We start from the raw sequence: 23,287 nt of genomic DNA on the forward strand, positions 1-23,287 counted from the left end.
AGTTTAAATTAGGGAGAATCTCCCTTGGCCCCAGGTCCTAGATAAATATACAAAGACCTCCCTTATACTTCTAAAATTAGAAGTATATATCCCAAGTAGAGTTGTCAGCTCAAGAGATACCATTGTTCTTGTCTTCATCCTCAATCCTTTACTCATCTCTATCACCGAATTCAAAAGTTCATCCAATAACCAACATCATCAAGAAAATCACCTTCACCATTTCGGCACCTTCTACAAAACCAAAACCTTTACCTCTAATTGCGTAATTATAAACCCTACATCCAAGACAACAACCATTCCTCGTTCTTAACAATGGTAAGAAAGGTAAATAAAATTTTCTGCAAATACAAGGGAGATCCTTGTATCATCAACTAACCGAGGGAAGAGGGAAGGTCGCTGTAATGTTTTCTTTATCTCATCAATGAACAAAGATATTCAACTCAACTCAACTAACCTCACTCATGCCAAAGCTCATAACCATAATTTAGTAACCAATGAATAACTAAGATAAAATATTGAGCTAATTTCTGCTATCCGTATGACTAATATTAATCATCAAGACAAATTGGCTTCCCAAAGGATGTGTGCACAATCCAAGTTAGGGAAGTCTTCAAAAGTTCCTGATTACTGGCTCTAATAAAAATTTGACAATGGAGTTGTTCATCAACTAACGCATAAAGTTCCACTATCAAACTTGTAATTTTTAGTTCCTTGGCCAATAGTATCCCATCTCTAAAAGCCCACATTTCAATCAAAACACTATAAAGATTCCCACAATTTCGGCAAAATCTTTTATCCAATCTTTGCTTTGTGTCCCTCATATACGAAAACCAATCTCATATAAATCCAACCAAAACCCAAAAATCAGCCAAATAAAACACAAATTAACCATCAATTCCCCATATGATCAAACAAAACCACCAACATTAGACAGAAATCAACCTTCACCAATTAAAATAAGAGAAACCCAGATCACATTTCTTCACAATTGAACACCCAAAACAAAAAGGAACAAAATTTCAACAAAAAACCGAAAAACCCACCTCGGCGATTGAGCGTAGTTGGGTCACGCCGAGGGGCCGAGGGTGACTGAGTGTTTGAGGGAGAGTGTTTTAATTTTTAGTGAGAGTGTTTCAGAGAGAGCGTTTGAGAGATTGAGAGAGTGTGACTGAGTGTTTGAGTGAGGTTGAGAGAGTGTGATTGTTTCAGGGGGGGGCGGGGGGTTTGAAAATGGGAGTGTAGATTTCGAGTCTTATAAACTCGATTTCTACGTGGCTACACGTGGAAAATTTGTCCACGTCAAGGTATAGCCGACCACTAAAAATCGAGTTTTAAAAGCTCGATTTTTACTTGGATCTCGAGTTTATAAAACTCGAGATGCTAGTTTCCTACATACTTTTAAACAGTGACAACTAACGAAAATGTTAGATGTCTAACGGTAAATGGCAACAAAGTCCGCTTTCAACTTGTAAGTGGGTTTTTCCATCAATGATATTGCATGACACATTTGTACATATGTCCATGCATATATGTCATATATGTGTGTGTAGGGTGCTTTCAACAATTACCCTTTTAAATTTAATCATCGCGATCAAATTTATAAGGGTAATTGTTGTTTCTCACTCTCAGGTGGGAAATGTTTCGCATAATGTCCACACTTTCACACTAGGTCTCCACGTTTTAAACATGATATGAAAAAATGTAGACATGATGTGAAAAAGTGTGGACATTGTTGGATGTGAAACAATTAAAGCCCAATTCAAAACCTAAGTAATCTTTGTTCATGCAGGACCTGCAAGTGATTCTGAGAAATAAATAATTGTAATTTCTTATGCAGTCATTGCAGTGATAGTGCTCTTATGACGTATTATAATACTAAGGGGAAAAAATCTAGTTTGGTGATTTTTTTTTTTTTTTATAAGAGTAGTTTGGTGTTTGTCTATCAAAGTTTTAAACAATAGAGGAAAGAAGTGTTCTGTATATTCAAAAAGGGGGAGAGAGGGTCAATGGCATTTCTTTTCCTCATAAGAGCAAGTGGAGGGTGAGGCCATGGGTTTAAAATGCACTGGGTGGGTTTGTAACTTACCAATGAGAGAGAGAAGGTTGAGCACAAAAAAAGGAAGAAAATATGACAGAAATGTCTTCTTTACAACTAAAATTGTTGCTGTATGTGACACTATGTTTTGATCCTTCCTTTTCTCCGCATGTTTTCCTGAAGTGCTGACCATTTCTCTATTTTTTAAGAATTGATGATATGGTGTTGCTGCAAATAGAGCTTGCAAACCGTCTAGTGGCTGCTTCTTTTGATGATCGTGTATTTTTTTAAAATTCTGGAACGGAAGCAAATGAGGCTGATATAAAATTTGCAAGAAAGTTTCAAAGACACTCAAATCCTGATGCAAAAGAGCCAGCAACCGAGTTTATATGTTTCTCTAATTGCTTCCATGGTAGGACCATGGGTGCTCTTGCTTTGACAAGCAAAGAGCATTACAGATCACCTTTTGAACCGGTCATGCCTGGAGTCACTTTTGTGGAGTACGGAAATATACAAGCTACAAAAGAATTAATTCAACGAGGGAAAACCGCTGCAGTTTTTGTGGAACCTATCCAAGGTGAAGGGGGTATATACTATCTGTCGAGGTTTATGAAACTCAATTTTTTAGGACTGTTTTTCATCCAATCTGTGAGTATGTGTTTAGGCTTTCTTTTCTCACAACCCTAAACATATATAAGGATTATTTTAAGGGTCGTCTAGGGTTGCACAAGTATTGAGCAAAATCTTGTTCATGCAAATTGTGACCAGAGACAATATTTGCCCTTGTTCATCTTGAAGAAGCTGTTGTGTTTGTATACTATATGGTTTTATGACCAAGCAACTTCATGATCTTCACTGTATGATGAACTGAAGAACTTTGCAGCCAACATCCTTCTCAAGTTGGTGATCAAGTCGCGCACTAGGATCTACGCATCTATTGGTTAGTCATGTACTGGGAGTCCTACATTGAAAATGAGAGATTGTCACTACAGAACAAGTCCAATTGGGTATTGGGGTAAGAGTTAAACGGTAGGTTGGTATAAGATACTGGAATTCCTTTACTTGTAATCGCTTGTTTTGATAATAGTGGATTCTCAGGAGTGGTGACCTTCAAATCACCCGGTGCAGTTTTTGTCTTGTAGGTTTTCTCCATTCGAAAACAAATCACGCGTCATTTAATTTCCACTGCATATTTAGTTATTTGATTATTTTTTTGTGCTATCACGCTCATTGCATGTAATTAAACCTAATTAATTCACTTGGCTAATTAATTGATTAATTCATCACAATGGGTCAATACGTGTTTGGCTTCTCAAGTGGTATCAGAGCTGGCACACTCTAATTAGGGTTTAATCTTAATTGAGAAATCCATTGACCCCTGTTTGTCATGAATAGAGGACAGTCACTTATTGTACCATCTTTATTTGATGGAACTAACTATGCATACTGGAAAGTACACATGAGAGCTTTCTTGCAGTCATTAGATGAGAAAGTGTGGCAAGTTGTAGAGATAGGCTAGATCAAGCCGAAGGAAGCACTAGCAGACTGAGATGATGCAAAGATCAAGGCGGCAAATTTCAACAGCAGTGCGTTGAATACTTTATTCAGTGCGGTCATAAATAAGGAGTTCAAGAAGATCTCCTCCACTGAAACTGCAAAGGAGGCATGGACCATTCTCAAGACAACCTATGAAGGAACCAAGGCTATCAAGGATTCGAAGGTTTAGAGGCTCACTACTAGCTTCGAAGAAATCAAGATGGAGGAGGATGAGTCATTTGATGAGTTCTATGCCAGGCTTAAGGACATAGTGAACTCAGCTTTCAATCTTGGAGAAACCATTTTCGAACCCAAGATTATGAGAAATGTGCTCAGATCTCTGCCTGAGAGATTTCATGCCAAGATCACCGCTATTGAGGAATCAAAGGATATTGACAAAATTCCTTTGACAGAGCTTGTTGGAAATTTGCAGACCTATAAGTTGGGTTTGTCTAGGCTCGGGAAGTCAAACAAGAGCAAAAGCATGGCACTGAAGGCCAAAAGCAGCGACATTGATGACTCTTCTGATGATGAAGATTCTAAAATGAAGTCCTACATCACCCAACAGTTCAAGAAGTTCATGAAGAATGCCAATGCAAAGGGCTTCGACAAGGACCGTAGGTAATCAAGTTCTTCTTAGTTTAAAAGCCAAGACAAAGGGAAAAAGGATGCTAGGGATGGCGGTCAGTACACTGTTCCCTCAGGGTCCAAGTGTTTCGGATGTCAAGAATTCAGTCACATGAAACAAGAGTGCCCCACTTATCTCAATATTGGGAAAAGCAAGGCACTTGCTGCTACCTTAAGCGACACCAAACCTAAGGATGATTCCGATAATGAAGATGACGAAATCCTAAATGCCTTCACCGCTAGTGTCAATCTTGTTGGTTAAATACATGTTTGCATCGCATACAAAACATACACAGCAAAAAATTAACGAATCTACTTCATTCGTAATTGTTAATATGTACTATGCAAATTTCAGAATTCAAGATCAAGAGAGCGTACCTTGGTGCGGTGAAATTCAAAATACAAGATCATAAGTACTTGGAAACACTTTTAATCTTCACTCCAATTCTACTTTATGCCCAAGAAGTGTGGTCTCTCAATCAGTTTTCCAAGGGAGAATGATAGAGTATCTCACTCTCACATACACAATTTCATGTTCTTACTAAAATTTTGTATGTTTCTCTCCTTATAATTGACTATCTAATTGGGATAGCCTTTTGAGCCTTTTCAATTGGGCTTTAGTGTGTGGCTTGGAGTGGGACCAATAAAACACTAGCTCCAATGGGCCTTGAGCTTTTCTGTCAACTCTTGACAAGTCCAAAGTTACCATTAATTATATTTAATACCACTATATAAATATAATTGCACACTAGCCCTTATTAATAAATTATATCCCAAGACTTTATTATACATGCAACCCCTTCATAAAATATTTTTAGTAATACAAAGTCATGAATGTAAACTGCCACTTTGTAAATTGCTATATCTTAATCCTTGAGTTCCCGGTTTAATTCTTTAATTTATTCATCATATATTTATGAAATCCAATTTCATAAATATAAACTTTAGTAACTCCTTACTAAAGTGGTTAGGTCTAACACTCTGAATAACCAAACCCATTAAACTTATCTCAAAGAAATATTTTGTATCTCCGTTAAGAGACTATGAATTCCATCTTGAGAATATATGTTTCATCAACACTAAATGTGGCTGCCCAACATACTGAGGTTTTGACCATAACTTTAGATCTTACTCCTGATATATCAAAGCAACTTACATTCCATGATCAGGTCCATTATTCTCTCAGAATTAAGAGTTCATATAAATAGAAGTCGTAAAATTTATTATTCATTTGACAATCGTTAGTAGAATAATAAATCTCACAACGATCCATTTCAATATGTTTCAACTCTTAAAACATATCAACACATCAACTAAAAGTCTCCACTTCCATGATCAAGATAAATCATCTTAGTTGATATGTTATAGTCTTCGCAGATAAAATGCCAAATTTCATCACCATCTACGAACTAAAATTCTGAGTTTATAAAGAACTTGTGATTTATATCTTCTATGACTTTTTACATAAATCACATACTATGCATCTCATGGACTATATAATAATGTCTGAATATTCATGTTGCCATTATTTTAGATAACAATAAAACAACTTTATCATTCACAATATTAAGTCATACATAATGTCATATATAATATCATACATAATATCATACATAGCACCATACAATAAGATTTAAGGGCACTAATCCCCTACTGAGGGGATTGTTGAAGATGTGGATGAAGAAGAAGACTTGGTAGAGTCAAAATTTGAGAAGATAGATGAGCAAGATGACATCCATACAGGCTATACAAAGCTATACAAGGTCTCTAAAAAACATGAGAAACTGTATGATTGGCCACCAAGAAGCTCAGTGATGTGGAGCTTGAACGAGAACAACTCTCCACAAAGTTTGATGAAGCCAATCAAACTATTGGAGCACTAAGATTTGAAAAAAATTTCTTGGCTGAGAGAACCAAGAAGCTTGAGGCAGAACTGTTCCAGATGAGAGCTCAGTTGGAGAGGACCTCAAGTGCAAAGCTTGGTAAGATGCTCAGCATGCAAAAATCTACCTCCGATCATTCCGGTTTAGGGTATGATTTTTCTTCTCCTAATATTGCTTCTTTGAGTACTACTATTTCTATTTCTCTTGCTAACAATATTGATTCTGTGAATAATATTACTAAAACTATAATAGCTAGTGAGAACATAGACAATGGTAAATCTATCCTAGGAGCACCCCCTAAGTTTGCTAAGAAAGAAATCAAAAACCCTAGGGCTAAGAAGAGTAATCATCAAAAATCCAAAGAAAAGAAGCAGCATCTCTATCATCACTGTGGAGCAGCTAGACACACTCGACCAAATTACTACAAGTGGCAAGCCACTCAACAGAGTAACAACATAGTCTCAGCAGGAAACTTAAGTCAGTTTTCATCCTCTCTTGCTCCTCTTGGAGATCTCCTCAAAGCCTTCATGTTCCTTACAAACTTGAACGGTTGCAATTCTTCCCCCTCTCCGCCGATTCAAGGGTTCGCCAAAAGGAAAGGTTCTTCCAAGGTGTGGAAGGAAAAGGGCTTCAAGTGATTTAGTCACTTTTTCTCTTGTTTTGTTTTTGCATTACTTGTGTGTTTTGCTTTCTTATTTCGAGACAGTCTAGTTTTTATGCATTACTTTATTGACAAGTTTTTGTTTGGCTATTTTTCAATTTTTTTTTTCATTCATAAAAATAAAAATTAAAAATTGAAAAATAAGAAAAATACAAAAACAATGTGTGTTTGTGTACTTTGACACTTGTGTACCTTGAATGGCCAATGAAACAAAATTTTTTAAACTTTGTATCTTTCATAACTTAGATGAGCATCTCTATGCACAACTAAGCAAGTGAGCTTTGTGACTCATGTTTGTGATGACTGAGGTTAAGTGATATCTTGTACTTAACACTCATATCACTCTTTTTGACGGGAAGGACTAGAAAATCCTAAGAGAAAGGCATAAATAACCATCTCACTAATGTTGCCCACCTATCATGAAATGACATCTATATGCTTCAACATAGTAAAATTGCAATGTCAAAAAACTTAACATAATTGGGTATTTCTTTTCTCTCTCTTGTATGTCCATGCATGATATGCTTAGTAAAAGAAAAATATGCAAAGAAAAATAAAAGCGAAAGGAACAAAATGTTTTAAAATATGATTGCAAGCGTGTATTCTAGGAGATGTGAGAGTTATAGGATGTACCTCGAAGGTGATAGTCTCCATCAAGCAGTTATGATCGTATGTGAGTTAAATTGATTTACTCATATCTCAAATCGTCATAACATAGAGACACTTATGCAATCTTGCAATGTTTTCACACACAGCACGTAATACTCTTTGCTACTCTTGATACATGTGCAGGTACAATGTGATTTGGCCATCACAAGGTTTACATGTGTTATTATATGCTCATTAAACTATCTTAACTTGCTTTTGAAATATAAAACTTGTTAAACTTGTTTTGTGTGTGTGTGTGTGTGTGTGTTTTGAATCTAAATGCATGACATTTTTCTTGATTGAGAAATGTTTTTTTAAAGATTAAAATGTTGGTTGGATCTTTGGTTGAGTTGCATGTTTGATTGCATTCATGTCTGTGTTTTTCTTTTCTTGAAAAACTGTTTTTAAAGCAATCTCGACGGCTCCTCGACACCTCTCGACAATTAGGCTATCTATCGAGCTCTTCAGCTTTTTCTTATCGCAATCTCGATAGCTCATCGATCCATCGAGAAAGTTTGTCTCCTCGATAGATTCTCGACAGCTCCTTGATCCATCGAGCTCATTCTTGCTGTGGACACCTCTGGACAATACATCTTATTGACTATAAGTCTATGAAATAATGTTCAAATATTCATGCTACAATAATGTCTAAAAATAAAAGTTTTATTATATTATACAGAGATAATGACATACAATTGGATTGTAGGCATTATCTTTGATGAAAAAAGATAATGCCTATGATTTGATGGGGAAAGAGAAAAGGTAGTATTTTACATCCATGTCTATGCATGGAATTATTGTTAGATTCCATTGAATGCCTGACTCAAACTGAGTATGTACAAAGAGAGGCTTTGCATGTTAACCATTCCTACATTTCTCTGCTTTTTCGCAACCTCTATTGTAGGGGTTAGCAGGTTTGGTTGCTTGACAATTCTTTAGACTAGGATTACTCCTTCGGTCGCAGAGAATATGGTCCCCCTTTCCAATAGCTCCATAACTAATTTCTTTGGCATGTATATAGCTTGTGAGAAGCTCAGAAAGCATAAACATGCAAAGGCAAAGAACCATTCCTTTGGAGATAGCCATTGTGGGAGTGGGAGGAAGTAATAGTCTCAAAGTGCATGCCTAACAATTTTTTTTAGAAAGTAAGAAAGCTTTTTTTTTTTTTTTTTGCTTGAATTGATGGGCTGAATTTATAAGGAAAATTATCCTATAATTAGGCGTGAACCATTCTTGCCATAGCAAACTTGAAATTAGTGTCTGAATTGTGTTATTAGTATTTGACCATTTCAAATATTCTTTCAATTTTGTGGCATTGAATGTTAGCAGAAAATGTGTGAATTATATTTCTCTAATGAATAAATGGTGAATGAATAAATAAAGAGATTTTGAAATGGGAGTTGTCTTACACTTTGTGAAATTTTTCTTTTAATTGGTTAAGGCTTGAATAATGTGTTCATTTCTTGAATTTTAGATAAACATGTACCATGCAAGCTGAGTACTCACTCATTGGCATTGACATCTCCGTTCAAAGCGGAGATTAGAACCCAACCAACCCAAAGAATTAAAGGGAAAAAAATAGTCAAAATTCCTTAATTTTAGCTTCTTCTATTAAATTAACGAACAAAATTATATTGACCAATAAATTATGATGTTAAATTTATTTATTTTTAAATAATTGAATTCAAGTTACATCTTGTATAACTTTAAGTAAAGCTACGTTACTTAATTTATTTTTTTTATTATATGCAAATTTTGACAAATCCATCATTGAATTAAATTATCATCATATATTTTCCATACTTGCAAAATTATAAGACAATCAAATATCAATAACTATGTCATTAATCTTCTATCGTTGAGCTCAAAAAAATAACTATGTCATTAATCAAATATTTAAAATTCAAGTTTTAATAGTTTAAAATTATGCATCAGAGGTGAATTTATAGATTAAATGGTAGATAAAGTTTGATTGATACAAAGTTTGGCATGAGTACTAAGAGCATAAAAACATGTAATCCAACGATTGGATTTTTCAAAATATTTTTTGAGATAAAAGATAGAAACTTGTATAAAAGAAACTAAAGAATTCGTATATAGGGGGGGTCTGGCTATCCCATATAGAATAGACAGGAAAAAACAGCACAAATATTCCCTAGTGCGATGGAAATACAAGAAAATAAGAATTGATAAAAGGGCAAGGAACACAATCTCAAGTATGTTGTTGAGCTGCAATTAGGCGCTGGTATTTAGCCAGCAGTCCCATTGCATTCTCCAAGATAACCTCGGGTTTTGGTTGCACCCTTTCAAAATAGAATTTGTTTCTTGCATTCTAGATTGCCCAAGCAAGTATTGCCCAAACCTCAAGTTCTTTAATATTCAATTTTGACATCAAGCCGCAAAACAATAAGAAAACATCTAGAGTTGTGTTGGGAAATTTCTGAAGTTCTCCTCGAACTATAGCCCATACGTTTCTAGCGAAAAGACATTCCCACAAGATATGGCATGTCATCTCAAAGGGATGATCACACAGCTCACATTTCGACTCAATCTTCACCAGGGACGAAGCCAGGACTTGGAGTTAGGGGGCCGACTCTATTGCTAGCTATGTGCGGCGGCTTCGGCTTCGGCCTTTGACTCTATTGCTTTACTACCAAGGATTTTTGTTTAAAATTTTTTAAATGGCCAAGTTTTTTGTTTTGAGAGAGAGAGAGAGAGGAGTTTTCTCTTTTAGTAAATAATAATTCCTTTTTTGTTCTCATCATAAAAGTTATCAACTTTTTCTTAAAAACACATACTCATACCAAACAATAGATGTGTGTTTTTAGTTTTCAAAATATGATATTAAAAAATATGGTACTAAACACATTTTTTGCATTCTAAGGGTTCAAAATAACTATTTTCACAGCATTTTTAAACCATAATTTTCACATCATTTTGAAAACCAATACTTAAACTCTCTTACCAAACCATTTAGCATTCACATCAGATCATGTAAAAAATTCTGTCTATTTTAGCATAATAACATATTTTTCAATTTTACATACTCACTTTCCAAAAAACCTCACATCATATTATCTATTTGACACTACAAATCATTCAAATACTTTTTTTATTGTTTCCCCTTCTTCATAAACAACAATCACCATCCATTATCTTTCTTTTTCCTCAAGATATGTAAAAAAAGAATAAACAATTAAATGCAAAATAAATAGTATCAATGTAAATTTACATAGTTACTACAACAACTATATATTTATACACAATTTTACATGAATTGATGTGAGTGTATTTTAAGCTTAATTGGGGAAAACATGAAATTTTTATATTGAGTGCGGTTAATTATACAAAAAAAATTATAAAAAATTGAAGAAAAACAAATGTCAAAAAATTAATCACTTTTTCATGTTCCTATAAAAATAAAAATAAATAATTCCAAAATAATTTTTTTTTTCATTTTCCTATTTATAAAAAAAAACTTACCAAAATAATTCAATGATATATGCCTTTTATATTATATATAAGCAATAGAGGTGTGCATGCGTGTTTAGTTAGATTGTTTCTTAAAGTGAATTCAAATTAGCTTAACTAGTAAAACCTCTGATTGTTAAATAATAGATCTAGAGTTCAATCTCCACCTACACTAAAAACCAACTGGTGTCTTGGTCTAATGATAAGGAGCTATAATCAGGAGCGGACGTCATAAATTGAAGCTATCAAAAAAAAAAAGTTTATTTCTCAAAAAATATACACACACACACAATAACCTCATCACACGCGCTTTGTGCATGCGATGAGGTTTTTTTTTGTATAGTGTTATAATTTTTCATTTTAAAAAAAAAATGGATAAGTTTATTTTGAAGATATAGATAGGTAGAAGAGTATCTTATTTTGTAAGCATTTTAAGTGAAATTAGAGATATTTTTTTACCGAATTGTTCTCAAGTTTTTTTCCGTAAAGTTTAAGATATTTCTGAACCACATAAATGTCCAGTTCAAAAAGAAAAATCTGCTTATATGGTTCAGAAATACTATCTATAAAACGATTCCTTTTTTTAGACTAGACTTTCATGTGATTTAGAATTAGTCCTAAACTTTATATTTAACGAGAAAAAATTTAAGTATAATTAAGTAAAAATATATTTCTAACTCTTCTTAAAATACTTAAAAAATAATACATTTTTTTACTGATCCATGTTTTCAAATCCAAGTTATATAAAATTTAAAATTAAAAAATAAATAAATTATGACCCAAGCAACAAAAAAACAAATTGCTTCATATCATGCGTTTGTTATATCAGTCGCGAGTCATGGCGCACCCCGAAAGCCTCCACGTCATCGATCTTTTGACCGTAGCTCACTCACTCTGATTCCCTTTCCCTTCTAAACACAAAAACAAAAAATAAAAATCTTCAAAACCCACCGAAGCTCACACCCAACACTCTCAAAACTTTTCTCTCTCCCATTTTCTCACCAACCAAACACAAAAACTCGAACCACAATGAGCTCCATCCACATCCGCCTCCACAACCCCCTCACTCCTCCTCTAAATCTCCGCCGTCCGTTCAGGCGATCGTCGTTCGCGACCGCGTGTCTGAACGTGGAGGTCGAGGCTGAGAATAGCAATGCGTTGAGGTTGGATTCTTCGAAGCTAGGGTTGGCGAAGGAGGTGATGGAGGCGGAGGCGAAGGTTCTGGTTGGGACGTACGCGAGAGCTCCCGTTGTGCTCGCCAGTGGCAAGGGTTGTAAATTGTACGACGTGGAAGGGCGAGAGTACTTGGATTTGAGTTCTGGAATCGCTGTGAATTCGCTAGGGCATGGAGATGAGGATTGGTTGAAGGCTGTGGTTGAGCAAGCCAGTACTCTCACTCATGTCAGCAATATGTACTATTCCATCCCTCAGGTTCGTAAATTTTCATGCTTTTGATTTTTTAATTTTTTAATTTTTTTTTTTTAGTTTTATTTATGTTGTAAATGTTTGATTTTGTTTGGATGCTGAGAAAGAAAGTGTGGGAAAATTGAAAATAAAAGGAGCTTAGTCGTTGTATACTTGGTTGTTCAATAATTAGCCAAAGATATAATGGAAGGATTTTAAAAAAGAAAAAAAATCCAATCATATACTTTGAAGAATAAGAATCTTATAGATAGCACCTTATGGCTTTTAGCACTTTTCTTAGGCTCCATTGAGTGAAAAGAAAAAGAGGAAGACACTATCTATTGGCTGTAAGTCATTTGTCTAATCAATTGCTATATGTGCTTTCAACTTGTGAGTGGGTTTTTACATCAATGATATTGCATGACACATTTGTACATATGTCCATGCATATATGTCATATATGTGTGTGTAGGGTGCTTTCAACAATTACCCTTTTAAATTTGATGCTTTCAACAATTACCCTTTTAAATTTAATCATCGTGATCAAATTTAAAAGGGTAATTGTTGCTTCTCTCTCTTAGATGTGAAATGTTTCACATAATGTCCACACTTTCACACTAGGGGTCGGTTTGGAATCCGCATATTTTGCTAAAAACTAAAAACAATAAAAAATAACTTTTTGGTTACGGTTCATTAATGAATTTACTGTATTGGCCGTTCATGTCCCATGAATAGTGCAAGAGGCGCTGGTTCATTAAAAAAAAAAAGGCAAATGCAGCAAGTTTCAAGCATCCCAAACGCATGCTAGATCTCCACGTTTTAAACATGATATGAAAAAATGTGGACATGATGTGAAAAAGTGTGGACATTGTTGGATGTGAAACAATTAAAGCCCAATTCAAAACCTAAGTAATCTTTGTTCATGCAGGACCTGCAAGTGATTCTGAGAAATAAATAATTGTAATTTCTTATGTAGTCATCGCAGTGATAGTGCTCTTATGACGATCATAATATTAGGCGGAAAAAATCTAGTTTGGTGTTTTTTTTTTTTATAAGTCTAGTTTGGTGTTTGTCTATCACAGTTTTAAACAGTAGAGGAAAGAAGTGTTCTGTATATTCAAAAAGGGGGGAGAGAGGGTCAATGGCATTTCTTTCTCTCATAAGAGCAAGAGGAGGGTGAGGTCGTGGGTTTAAAATGCACTGAATGGGTTCGTAACTTACCAATGAGAGAGAGAAGGTTGAGCACAAAAAAAGGAAGAAAATATGACAGAAATGTCTTCTTTACAAGTAAAATTGTTGCTGTATGTTACTCTATTTTTTAAGAATTGATGATATGGTGTTGCTGCAGATAGAGCTTGCAAACCGTCTAGTGGCTGCTTCTTTTGCTGATCGTGTATTTTTTTCGAATTCTGGAACGGAAGCAAACGAGGCTGCTATTAAATTTGCAAGAAAGTTTCAAAGACACTCAAATCCTGATGCAAAAGAGCCAGCAACTGAGTTCATATGTTTCTCTAATTGCTTCCATGGTAGGACCATGGGCGCTCTTGCTTTGACAAGCAAAGAGCATTACAGATCACCTTTTGAACCGGTCATGCCTGGAGTCACTTTTGTGGAGTACGGAAATATACAAGCTACAAAAGAATTAATTCAGCGAGGGAAAACCGCAGCGGTTTTTGTGGAACCTATCCAAGGTGAAGGGGGTATATACAGTGCAACAAAGGAATTCTTACAATTTTTGCGTAGTGCTTGTGATGATGCTGGAGCTCTCTTGGTCTTTGATGAGGTAATCAGCTGTTTTGGTTGATCTGTAGTTGCATCTAGATAAGAGTGACATGCATGACCACAAAATTATACTTTGTGGTTTGGTTTTCCTAAAACCTTGTATGTAATATGATCATATCAGACAGTAATTCGTGCATGGCATGCTGTTCTGGTATCACTCTACACCTTAAGATATATCAAAGATTGTTTCACTTTTCCCGTAGTTCATGCTTGCTTTCCAGTGGGAGGCGAGTAAAATGCTTATCTTGATGTAATTCACATTGTGTTCAGTAGCTTCCCTTTCCTATCCTCTGTATCTGAGTAGTGGACTGTTGAGCGTCCTAATAATTTATATTCCACTTATGGTCTATTCTTCCTATCGACCCACATGAGAGAGGGATCTAAATAGAACTTATTCACTGATATGGATCGTAGATTTTTCAAACAGATTTTGTATAATTGAGCTTTACTTTTATAGACCTCATCATCTTAACCAATTTATTAATATCATTTTTAAATTAACAATTGTCCCAAAAGCTTAAGCTATTAGGAAATGATGAATTTAACCACTTAACCATAATTCTAACACTCCCCTTCACTTGTGGGCCTAAACTTCCCCTCGAGTAGAAAAAAGAACAAGTCATGTCTCAGGGACAAAAACTGAGGAAAATATTTCGGCAGTTTTTGTCCCTTAATTTCTTCATATGAATTTGATGAAGAACCAAATGCTAACCTGGTTAGGCATGATTCTATGTGTCTGTTTATACATATGGGAATCAGATCACTATTTTGGACTCAGAAAAATCCCTGTCTTCTGATTCATGTATCCATTTCAGATGTCTGGTCCTGGTTCCATTGTCCAAAAATTGAACCTAGGCTATGTAGGCAATTGAAAATTCACATCTATAAAACTAGACAAGTCTAGGCTGGGTGGTAACTGAAAAGTAATGGATATGGGAGGTGATAGGAAAGCCTTTTTTTTATTATTTAAAGTTGGTCCTGAATCTCTTTACAATTGGGAAACCAGTAATAATTTTCTTTTGATGACACCTTTGGGATCCATGTCATTAGTGAGACAAGTCTGTTTATCACTTGGTTACCCCACACACAAAGAAAACTAGCAGTCTAGTCTGTCCTGGCCTTGGTAGTATTCATTCCCTCTCAGACTCTTATTTCAGATTTATTTTAATATGTCAAAAAGATTTTTTTATTGTACTTAGTTGTATCTGTCCTTTTCTTCTGAAAAAAAAAAAAAAAAAGTTGTATCTGTCCTTTAACAGGCGTGCCCCCCCCCCCCCCCCCTTCTCTCCCTTTTCATTTCACAGGCTCAGTCTGACCATGTAGTATTAATTCCTCTCAGATTCTTACTATCCAGATTAATTATTAAATGTCAAATTCTTTTTTTCTTTTTCTTATTATAATTAGTTGTATCTGTTCTTTCTAATAAATGTCTTTTTCCCCTCTCAATTCACAGGTTCAGTGTGGTTTAGGTCGAACTGGATACCTCTGGGCCCATGAGGCCTATGGTGTATTCCCAGATATAATGACACTTGCCAAGCCTCTTGCCGGAGGCCTACCCATTGGAGCTGTATTGGTGACTGAAAGAGTTGCTTCTGCAATCAATTATGGTGATCATGGGAGCACATTTGCTGGTTCACCTCTTGTCTGTAATGCTGCCCTAGCTGTTCTAAATAAAATCTCAAATCCTAGTTTCCTAGCCAGTGTCTCCAAGAAAGGCCTCTACTTCAAAGAAATTTTGAAGCAGAAGCTTGGAGGAAGCTCACACGTGAGAGAAATACGTGGATTTGGGCTTATTATTGGAATCGATTTGGATGTACCTGCCACACCCCTTGTTGATGCTTGTCGAAATTCTGGCCTTCTTGTATTAACTGCTGGAAAAGGAAATGTTGTTAGGATAGTACCTCCATTGATCATAACTGAGCAGGAGCTTGATTGTGCAGCTGAAATTCTGTCTCAAGCCTTGCCAGTACTTGATAGTTGATCTGCATAAGTTTAGAGAAAAGAAATTTGCATGGTTTAGTTCCTGTGGAACTTCTACTGAAGTTCTACTCCTTGTGGTTGTATTACTATCAGCATTAGGCACTTGCATCATAAATTGGTGGGTACTCGCCTATATTTAGTTATGATACTGGTAGTTATAATCAATTTTCATTTTAAATTTCATTAGAATTTTCCATAAAACTAGGAGTTTCTGGATGCTAAAACTTTTCTGGTATATTTTTCCAGTAAAAATCACTAAGTGTGGGAACTCTATATTCTCTCCTCTAGGAAGTTGAAAGTTTAATTTAAAAATACTCCAGAAAAATGTGCGGGACAAGCACTGACTGTCTGTTTATTTGGTAAAGAGCCCCCCCTGTGCTGCAGTGCATGATGCTGAAGCAGAACTGCACCTTCTACAACTAGCCCATCAACTCTAATAAGTTCAACAAGAAAAAGATATGAACCGATGGCTCATCAAACTAAGAGCATTGTAAATTTGTAATGTTTTTAGGTACTGAGGAAAAATATGGAATCTGTGGCAAAAGAGGTTCCGTGAATGGAGTCTAGATAGGCAGTCGTCTTCAAATTTCAAAGTATATAATAGTGAAATACTCTATTTTCATTAGTGAATGTTTAATTGTTTTATAGGATTGATTATAAAAATAATAAAATAAAAATTGTTTTATAGGATTATTATATATACTACTTTTATGTGTTGAGTTTTTGTATTACCTCATTGTTATCAAGTAATTAAAAGAAAGAAAAGAGTGTTTATTAAATATAGAAGATGAATCTTAAACATTAGTTGAAATTACATAAAAGGGCCTAGAGTTTATAACCTGTTTCAGATTTGGTCTTAGAACTTCAATTTTGTTAATTAAAGTTACATATCTATTTGTTGTAATTTGAATCCCCTCTTTTTTTTTCTTTTTTGTTGTTGCTCATTTCATTCATTCTAACTAATAAAATATATAAAAGAAAAACTCAAATTAAAATTTACAATTCAACTAGTGCTTACGTTAAGAAGAAAAACTATCCTCAAGAGTTTTTTTTTTTTTTTTGAGAGGAACTATGCTTAGAGTAATAAAGGGACTTTTAGGAAATCATCTATGTGAACACGGAGATGGATGAGAATTTCAAAGTGAAAGATAAACAGCTTCATCAATTTGAGATTTTAATAATAAAAAACTAAGAACTAAAGACCCAATATAATATAAACTAGGATGTAAATTCATGACCTTTTTATATAACTGCCCCTAAAGTGTAAACCTTTTTTTTTATTTTTTATGAAACCCCTAAAGTGTAAACATAACTTAAAAGGCATGCCTTCAAATATTTATTCCAATCATTTATCATATGATAACTTGTATTGCGAAAAAGGTATGCTTAATTACTTCACTCAAATCCAAAACCAAAAAATTGCCACTATTAAAGATATTTTAAAAACCAAATTAAAAGCAGAAAAAGGTAGGCATAGAGATAGTACGCCAAACACTTGTAAATCAGAGAAGCCAGGTAGCATTCGTTACAATAATGATCAGTTTCGTAGAATTGCTATTTTCGTAACAAATTTTAGTCGGTAAGAGTGTTAAAAAAACGATTTCGTATATTTAAACACTATTTTATCTATTATTTTAGTCGGTAAGTTGTTATTTACCATTAGTTATGGACAAAAAAAAGAAAAAGTAACTTTAGTGATAGTTTTAAATTAAAGCGAATTACAATTTATGAAAATGTTACCGACCTGTCATTTCTCTGGCATAATTTCAAGTTAGTTGGCGGGCTCAAACCACATATTGCCACTTTTGCGCCACCTACCAAATTTCAAACCAATCCTCCCATACGTTTCACACTCTCACATACAAAGACCAAAAAAAAAAAAACACTCCTCCTATTTAATAATAAAAAAATAAAAACAAATCCAAATGAAAAATTGTCTGAAGAGTGAAGCAGGCAGTAGTAATAGTATATGATAATTATCACAAGATTCACAACAACGCTATCATAGCTGTACAAACAAACACAAACTCCAGCTTCTTCTTTCTTCTTCTTCTTTCTTCTTTGACTCTCTCTCTCTGTCTCTGTAATTTTGTTCGAATACTTTGGACGGACGGTTGAGATTGATTGGTAGAGGTAGTGATGGCATCGGCAGCGTTGAACAAGATAGAGCGGGCGCACCAGATGTACAGGGAGGGGAAATACTCGGAAGCCTTAGGGTTTTACACGGAAGCTCTTTCTATGGCGAAAACCAATCCTCAGAAGATCGCTCTCCATAGCAACCGCGCCGCTTGCTTTCTCAAACTCCACCATTTCAACAAGGTTCTTCTTCTTCTTCTTCTTCTTCTTTATTAGTGATGCATGCAATTTTAATTTTTAATTTTTTTGAATTTAGTATTAAATCTTTTGCTGTAATTTTATGCATAATCATTGATGGCGGTTATGGATGTGGTTGCACCTGTTTATGTATTCAAACTAATCAGTAGTCTAGGAAGAAGAGTTAAATTTGTGTGTACTAATCTTTTGGAGTTTATTAAGTGTATGTACCATGGAATTGCAAGAAACCAACCTAATTGTATGTAGTTAAAGTAATAAATTTAAGAAAACAACCAACTTTTTCGGTCCGAATGGATTGAGGGAGAGGAGTAGAGCAGAGTAGGCTGGATTTGATCCAAAATTAGTCTATTTTTAGCGGACTCTACTCTGCTATGCTGTCCTCCTTTTTCCTTCAATCCAAACAGGCCCTTAGGGTGCGTCCTAGTGGTTGGAGGCTTTGGATGAGCTGTAGACCCAGACATCTTGGGGTTCATCCCCACTAGTTCTCTTAGAATACCTGATACACGATTAGCCCTGCCTTGGTGAGGTTCCACGTCAAATAAAAAATAAAAAACCATCAGGTATCTAGTCATAAGCTGAAGGACGCTTCTGTAGAATGAAGATGTTACTTGAATTATTGAAGTGGAAGGGACCACATGAGGTTCCTCAATTAAGCCAGTTTTTACAAACGGTTGAAATGATCTTGGATGGTGACGTTATAGACAACCGTGATCCTTGCTCAGTGGATAAGGATGATTTTGTTTCTGATGTGTTGGATCCACCATCACAGGGAGCAGTGAGAAGTTGGAACTTGCGTTTTCATAGAGATTTTCATGATTGGGAGAGGGAGGCAGAAGGCAGTGTACTCTTTTTTTTATCATATTTATACAAAATTGCCTTGAGGGTTGGGGGATGATAAGTTGTCTTGGAAGTTAAATAGGAGTGGCCGTTTTGATGTTCGCTCTTTTTATAATGCTATTGATGGAACTGATGCTCATTCGTTTCCAGGGAAGAGTGTTTGGTGGGTGAAGGTCCCTAAGAGGGTGTCTTTCTTTTTTGTGGTCAGCTGCGTGGGGTAAGATTCTCACAATTGATGACCTCATCAAGAGTGGTTTATTGCAAGTCAATTGGGGTTGTATGTGTCATTGCAGTGGGGAAAAGGTGGTTTATCTTTTGATCCATTGTGAGATTGCTTAATCATTATGGAGTGAAGTGTTTATGATGTTTGGGATTCAATGGGTGTTGCTGGACAAGGTAGCATCCCTCCTTTTTGGTTGGCACAATTGGCTAGGTAAACATTCCTCGAATATATGGAACTTGGTGCCCACGTGCATGATGTGGTCAGTATGGAAAGAGTGTAACAGCCGTACTTTTGAGGAGAGTGTGAGATCTATTAAGCAATTGAAGTCCTTGCTGCTTCATACTTTGTATGATAAGTCTCAGACATGGGGTTTTACCAACTGTTCTTCCATTTTTGATTTCCAATTATCTGAGATCTTCTAATTGATTTGCTTGTATTATTTTCAAGGTGTGTATTCCTTTTCTTTTGCAATTAAATTCTATCACTTATCCCACCAAAAAAAAAAAAAGGATCCACTTTCTATTTTTTTGGAATGATGCATATATATGCTTTCCTTTGAGAAGACATTTTCTATTCCACGCTTAATAGAGAAGGAGTGTGTCTTGGATTGTTGTTGAAGTATCCTTGGCCGGTCATAAGAATTCAAAAAAATTTCAATTAACTCTTTTGCAACTTTGTACAAGGAACAAACTTATTCTTTGCTTTAAATTTCAAGATTTTCCATAGATTATGTTTTAAAAGTTTTCATGCAATTGTCCTTCTACGTATAAAATAATTGTTTACTCCTTGTTAGCAAGAATTGTTTAGTGGTTTTATCTAAATCCTGAATGGCTGATTGAGGTAAACCTTGTTAGCAAGAATTAGCTGTTGGCTTGATCATCATTGGTTAGATTTCCACTTGTATTATTCTCTCTCTCTCTCTCTCTCTCTCTCTCATATGGTTTGAATTTATCATAAACTTTTTTTTCCTTAATTCCATCTCAGGCAGCAGAAGAATGTACCTCAGTGCTTGAACTTGATCGCGATCACACTGGAGCACTAATGCTGCGGGCACAAACACTTGTAACCCTTAAGGAGTATCACTCAGCACTTTTTGATGTCAACAGGCTCTTGGATTTGAATCCATCATCAGAAATTTATCAAAACCTTCATGCTCGTTTAAGGACACAATTGGTAGACTCTCATCTCTTCTTTTGGCCCAGGCCATCACTTTAATATGTTTTGTTGTCCACCAAAGTAGTAATTTAGGATTTTATTTGTAAAACCATTTTGGAAAGGATAACATGGAGCCTATTGGTGGGTTTTATTGAGATCCTCATCACCTACCGCCCGTAGTAGGATGATGCTGGTTTTCTTTCCCAATTATTTCTGTTTAGCTGCATATGATTACTTGACTGAAACACATTTGAAATGTGATCACTGTTCATCTGTTGTCCTTATGCTATGGTGCTTTTAATACTGTAGGGCTACTATCCATTTTCCAATCAATATAAGTGAATTTATTTCATGGTCATTATTCATACAGTCGTGACTGGCTTTTGATCTAGGGTAGTTATCCTCTTGGTTCGGCATATCAAATGCTGATCCAGTTTGTTGCACCATAGCAGTCATATGAAGCTGCTATAACTTATGCTGTACCTTAGTTGAAACTAAGGAGCTGTCAAAGATATTATCATGCCTTTGGATGCAAAATATAAAGTCAACTTAACTATTTATTCAAGGAAATTGTACTAAGAATTTTATGGATCCTCATCGCCTAATCAGGCTTGGCCACTAATTTTTTGTCACCTCCTTATTTAACGTCTTTTTTCACTACTACTACTACATGTTTTAGGATGCAAAATAGGATGTCTTTTTTAGACACGTTTTCCCATATTCCTACCTTTAGGTTTGTATGAGTTATTCTTCAGGTTATTTGAAAAAATGTAGCTGACTTAACTAGCTTAATCATTATTTATATGCAACCTAGATTATAAGGTTGAAGTTATCTCCCAACTATTAGTAAATGAGTCTTTTCTTTTCTTTTTTTCTTTTTTCTGCTTAAGGAAAGTCACTTGCTCCAATACCTGAATCCGAAGCAGAGCTAGAAGAAGAGGAAGATGATGAAGATGAAGCAGAACCAATTAAAAATGAAGAGGAACAATACAAAGAAGAAATTGTAGTAGAAAGAGATCAGAAAGCTGAGGTTAATAGGACTATTATTAATGCTGAAGTTATTGTCTCTGAGATGCTGAGGTCTAAGAAACCAAATGAACAAGAAAGAGACAAATCTGAGCCTAAAAGGATCTCCTCTAATACTGCAGTTACTTCCCCTAAATTGCAGAGTAACAAGGAATTATCAAAACAAGATCCTAAAGTGCAGAGCAACAAGGAATTATTAAAGCAAGATCCAAAAGTTCAGAGCAACAAGGAATCATTAAAACAAGACCCTAAAGTGCAGAGCAAAAAGGAATCATTGAAACAAGATTCTAAAGTACAGAGCAACAAGGAATCAGAACAAGATCCTAAAGGATGGCAAACAATTCCGAAACCTAAGGGACACTCGACTCTAGACTATGCAAGGTGGGACAGAGTTGAAGATGATTCTAGTGAAGAAGAAGATGATGATGATGATGAAGAGTCACAGCCACAGTATCGGTTTCGTCTACGTACTGTTGGTGTAAGACCAGTGAAGTGAAAAGGCCATTTATACACACCCCAATATAAATGACTGCTCTGATCCCCAACATCAGCCTCAGGAAAAAATCAAATCCTTACCGGACTGAAAAAAGGTATTTGGGACGCACTTTTGGGCCTATCAAGTCCAAACTCTGAAAACTAGGGAAAAAATCAGATTTGAGTGATCAATGAACCACACAGATAGAACAGATGGAATGAGAGGATTATCAATTGGACTTCTGGCCAAGCAAAGTTCACTGTTTTGGTGTCGTTTTCCTGTTGTGCAGCAATTCAAAAGCTTCATTCTACCAAACGGTGTCAAGTGGAGAGACAGTACTAACCTTGGATCCCTACTGATTGACAAGCACTTAAATGCCCAGGATTTTGTAGTATATGTAATTCATATTGAATATTCTGATGTTTCTTTCATCATCATGAATGCTCGGGGAAGGAAATGCCTTGTGATTAGTGTCAGTATAGTGTATGTGGGATTACAGAGAATTCTATAATTTTCCTGGCATCCATGTTATACCATTTGTTTCCCTGCAACTTGTTTTTCAAACTGAGCTTGAACTTATTTTTATTTATCATTTCAATACTTTTGCTATATTATAAAGCAGGAATAATAATCAAATTCCAAGTTTCAGGTGCTTTTTTTTTTTTCTTTTACACTGAGATACTCCAAGTAGTTGTCGACTTGTCATTCAATATATTATATATACCTTCTCTATCCACACAAGTAGTTGACACTTGTAAGGAGTAGATTGTTGATTGGATGATCACGATGGATAATTTAGGGCCTCTGATAGAAACAGAGATGGAATTGATAAATGACTTCCTTTGGGTGAAAGACAAACCACAGTACAACAGCAAATTCCTCAACACCTGGCCTAATGCCATAAACATTTATTTAAAGAGCAACAATCTCCTAAGATAACTAGATAAAATTACTAGATAATTATTCAAATAGAGATAAGATACCTAGATAGCTAGGACTACTCAAATAAAGATAAGATAATTAGTAGAAAAGATAAGAGGAAGAAACAATAAGGACTCTTAGAAGTTGGGTAGTAATAGAACTCCCATGAGACATTTACGTAATACCCATCAGCCTCAATTATATTTGATGATTAATTGCAACATGCAACAGAAGTGAGAACTACTTCAACTTTGGTATAGATCTTTTAAGGAGATCTTACTAATGAAAC

At 35.2% G+C, this 23,287-nt stretch overlaps 2 protein-coding genes and 1 pseudogene across 2 annotated transcripts; all 3 read left to right on the top strand.

Moving 5' to 3' along the window:
- LOC142616091 (acetylornithine aminotransferase, mitochondrial-like) overlaps positions 1-4,460 on the top strand; it is a 28,005-nt pseudogene extending 23,545 nt beyond the window's left edge.
- A 7,328-nt stretch (positions 4,461-11,788) lies between these two features.
- LOC142617450 (acetylornithine aminotransferase, mitochondrial-like) lies at positions 11,789-16,228 on the top strand. The gene is made up of 3 exons (XM_075790325.1): positions 11,789-12,292; positions 13,614-14,048; positions 15,501-16,228. Exons 1-3 carry the CDS (start codon positions 11,891-11,893, stop codon positions 16,026-16,028), a joined length of 1,365 nt encoding a protein of 454 aa, XP_075646440.1. The 5' UTR covers positions 11,789-11,890; the 3' UTR covers positions 16,029-16,228.
- A 1,717-nt stretch (positions 16,229-17,945) lies between these two features.
- On the top strand, positions 17,946-22,730 carry LOC142617929 (uncharacterized). Its single transcript, XM_075790904.1, has 3 exons — positions 17,946-18,346; positions 20,406-20,594; positions 21,472-22,730. Exons 1-3 carry the CDS (start codon positions 18,167-18,169, stop codon positions 22,096-22,098), a joined length of 996 nt encoding a protein of 331 aa, XP_075647019.1. The 5' UTR covers positions 17,946-18,166; the 3' UTR covers positions 22,099-22,730.
- Positions 22,731-23,287: the final 557 nt, after the last annotated feature.

The sequence above is a fragment of the Castanea sativa genome, chromosome 11 (genome assembly GCF_040712315.1).
Source record: "Castanea sativa cultivar Marrone di Chiusa Pesio chromosome 11, ASM4071231v1".
Lineage (NCBI taxonomy): Eukaryota > Viridiplantae > Streptophyta > Magnoliopsida > Fagales > Fagaceae > Castanea > Castanea sativa.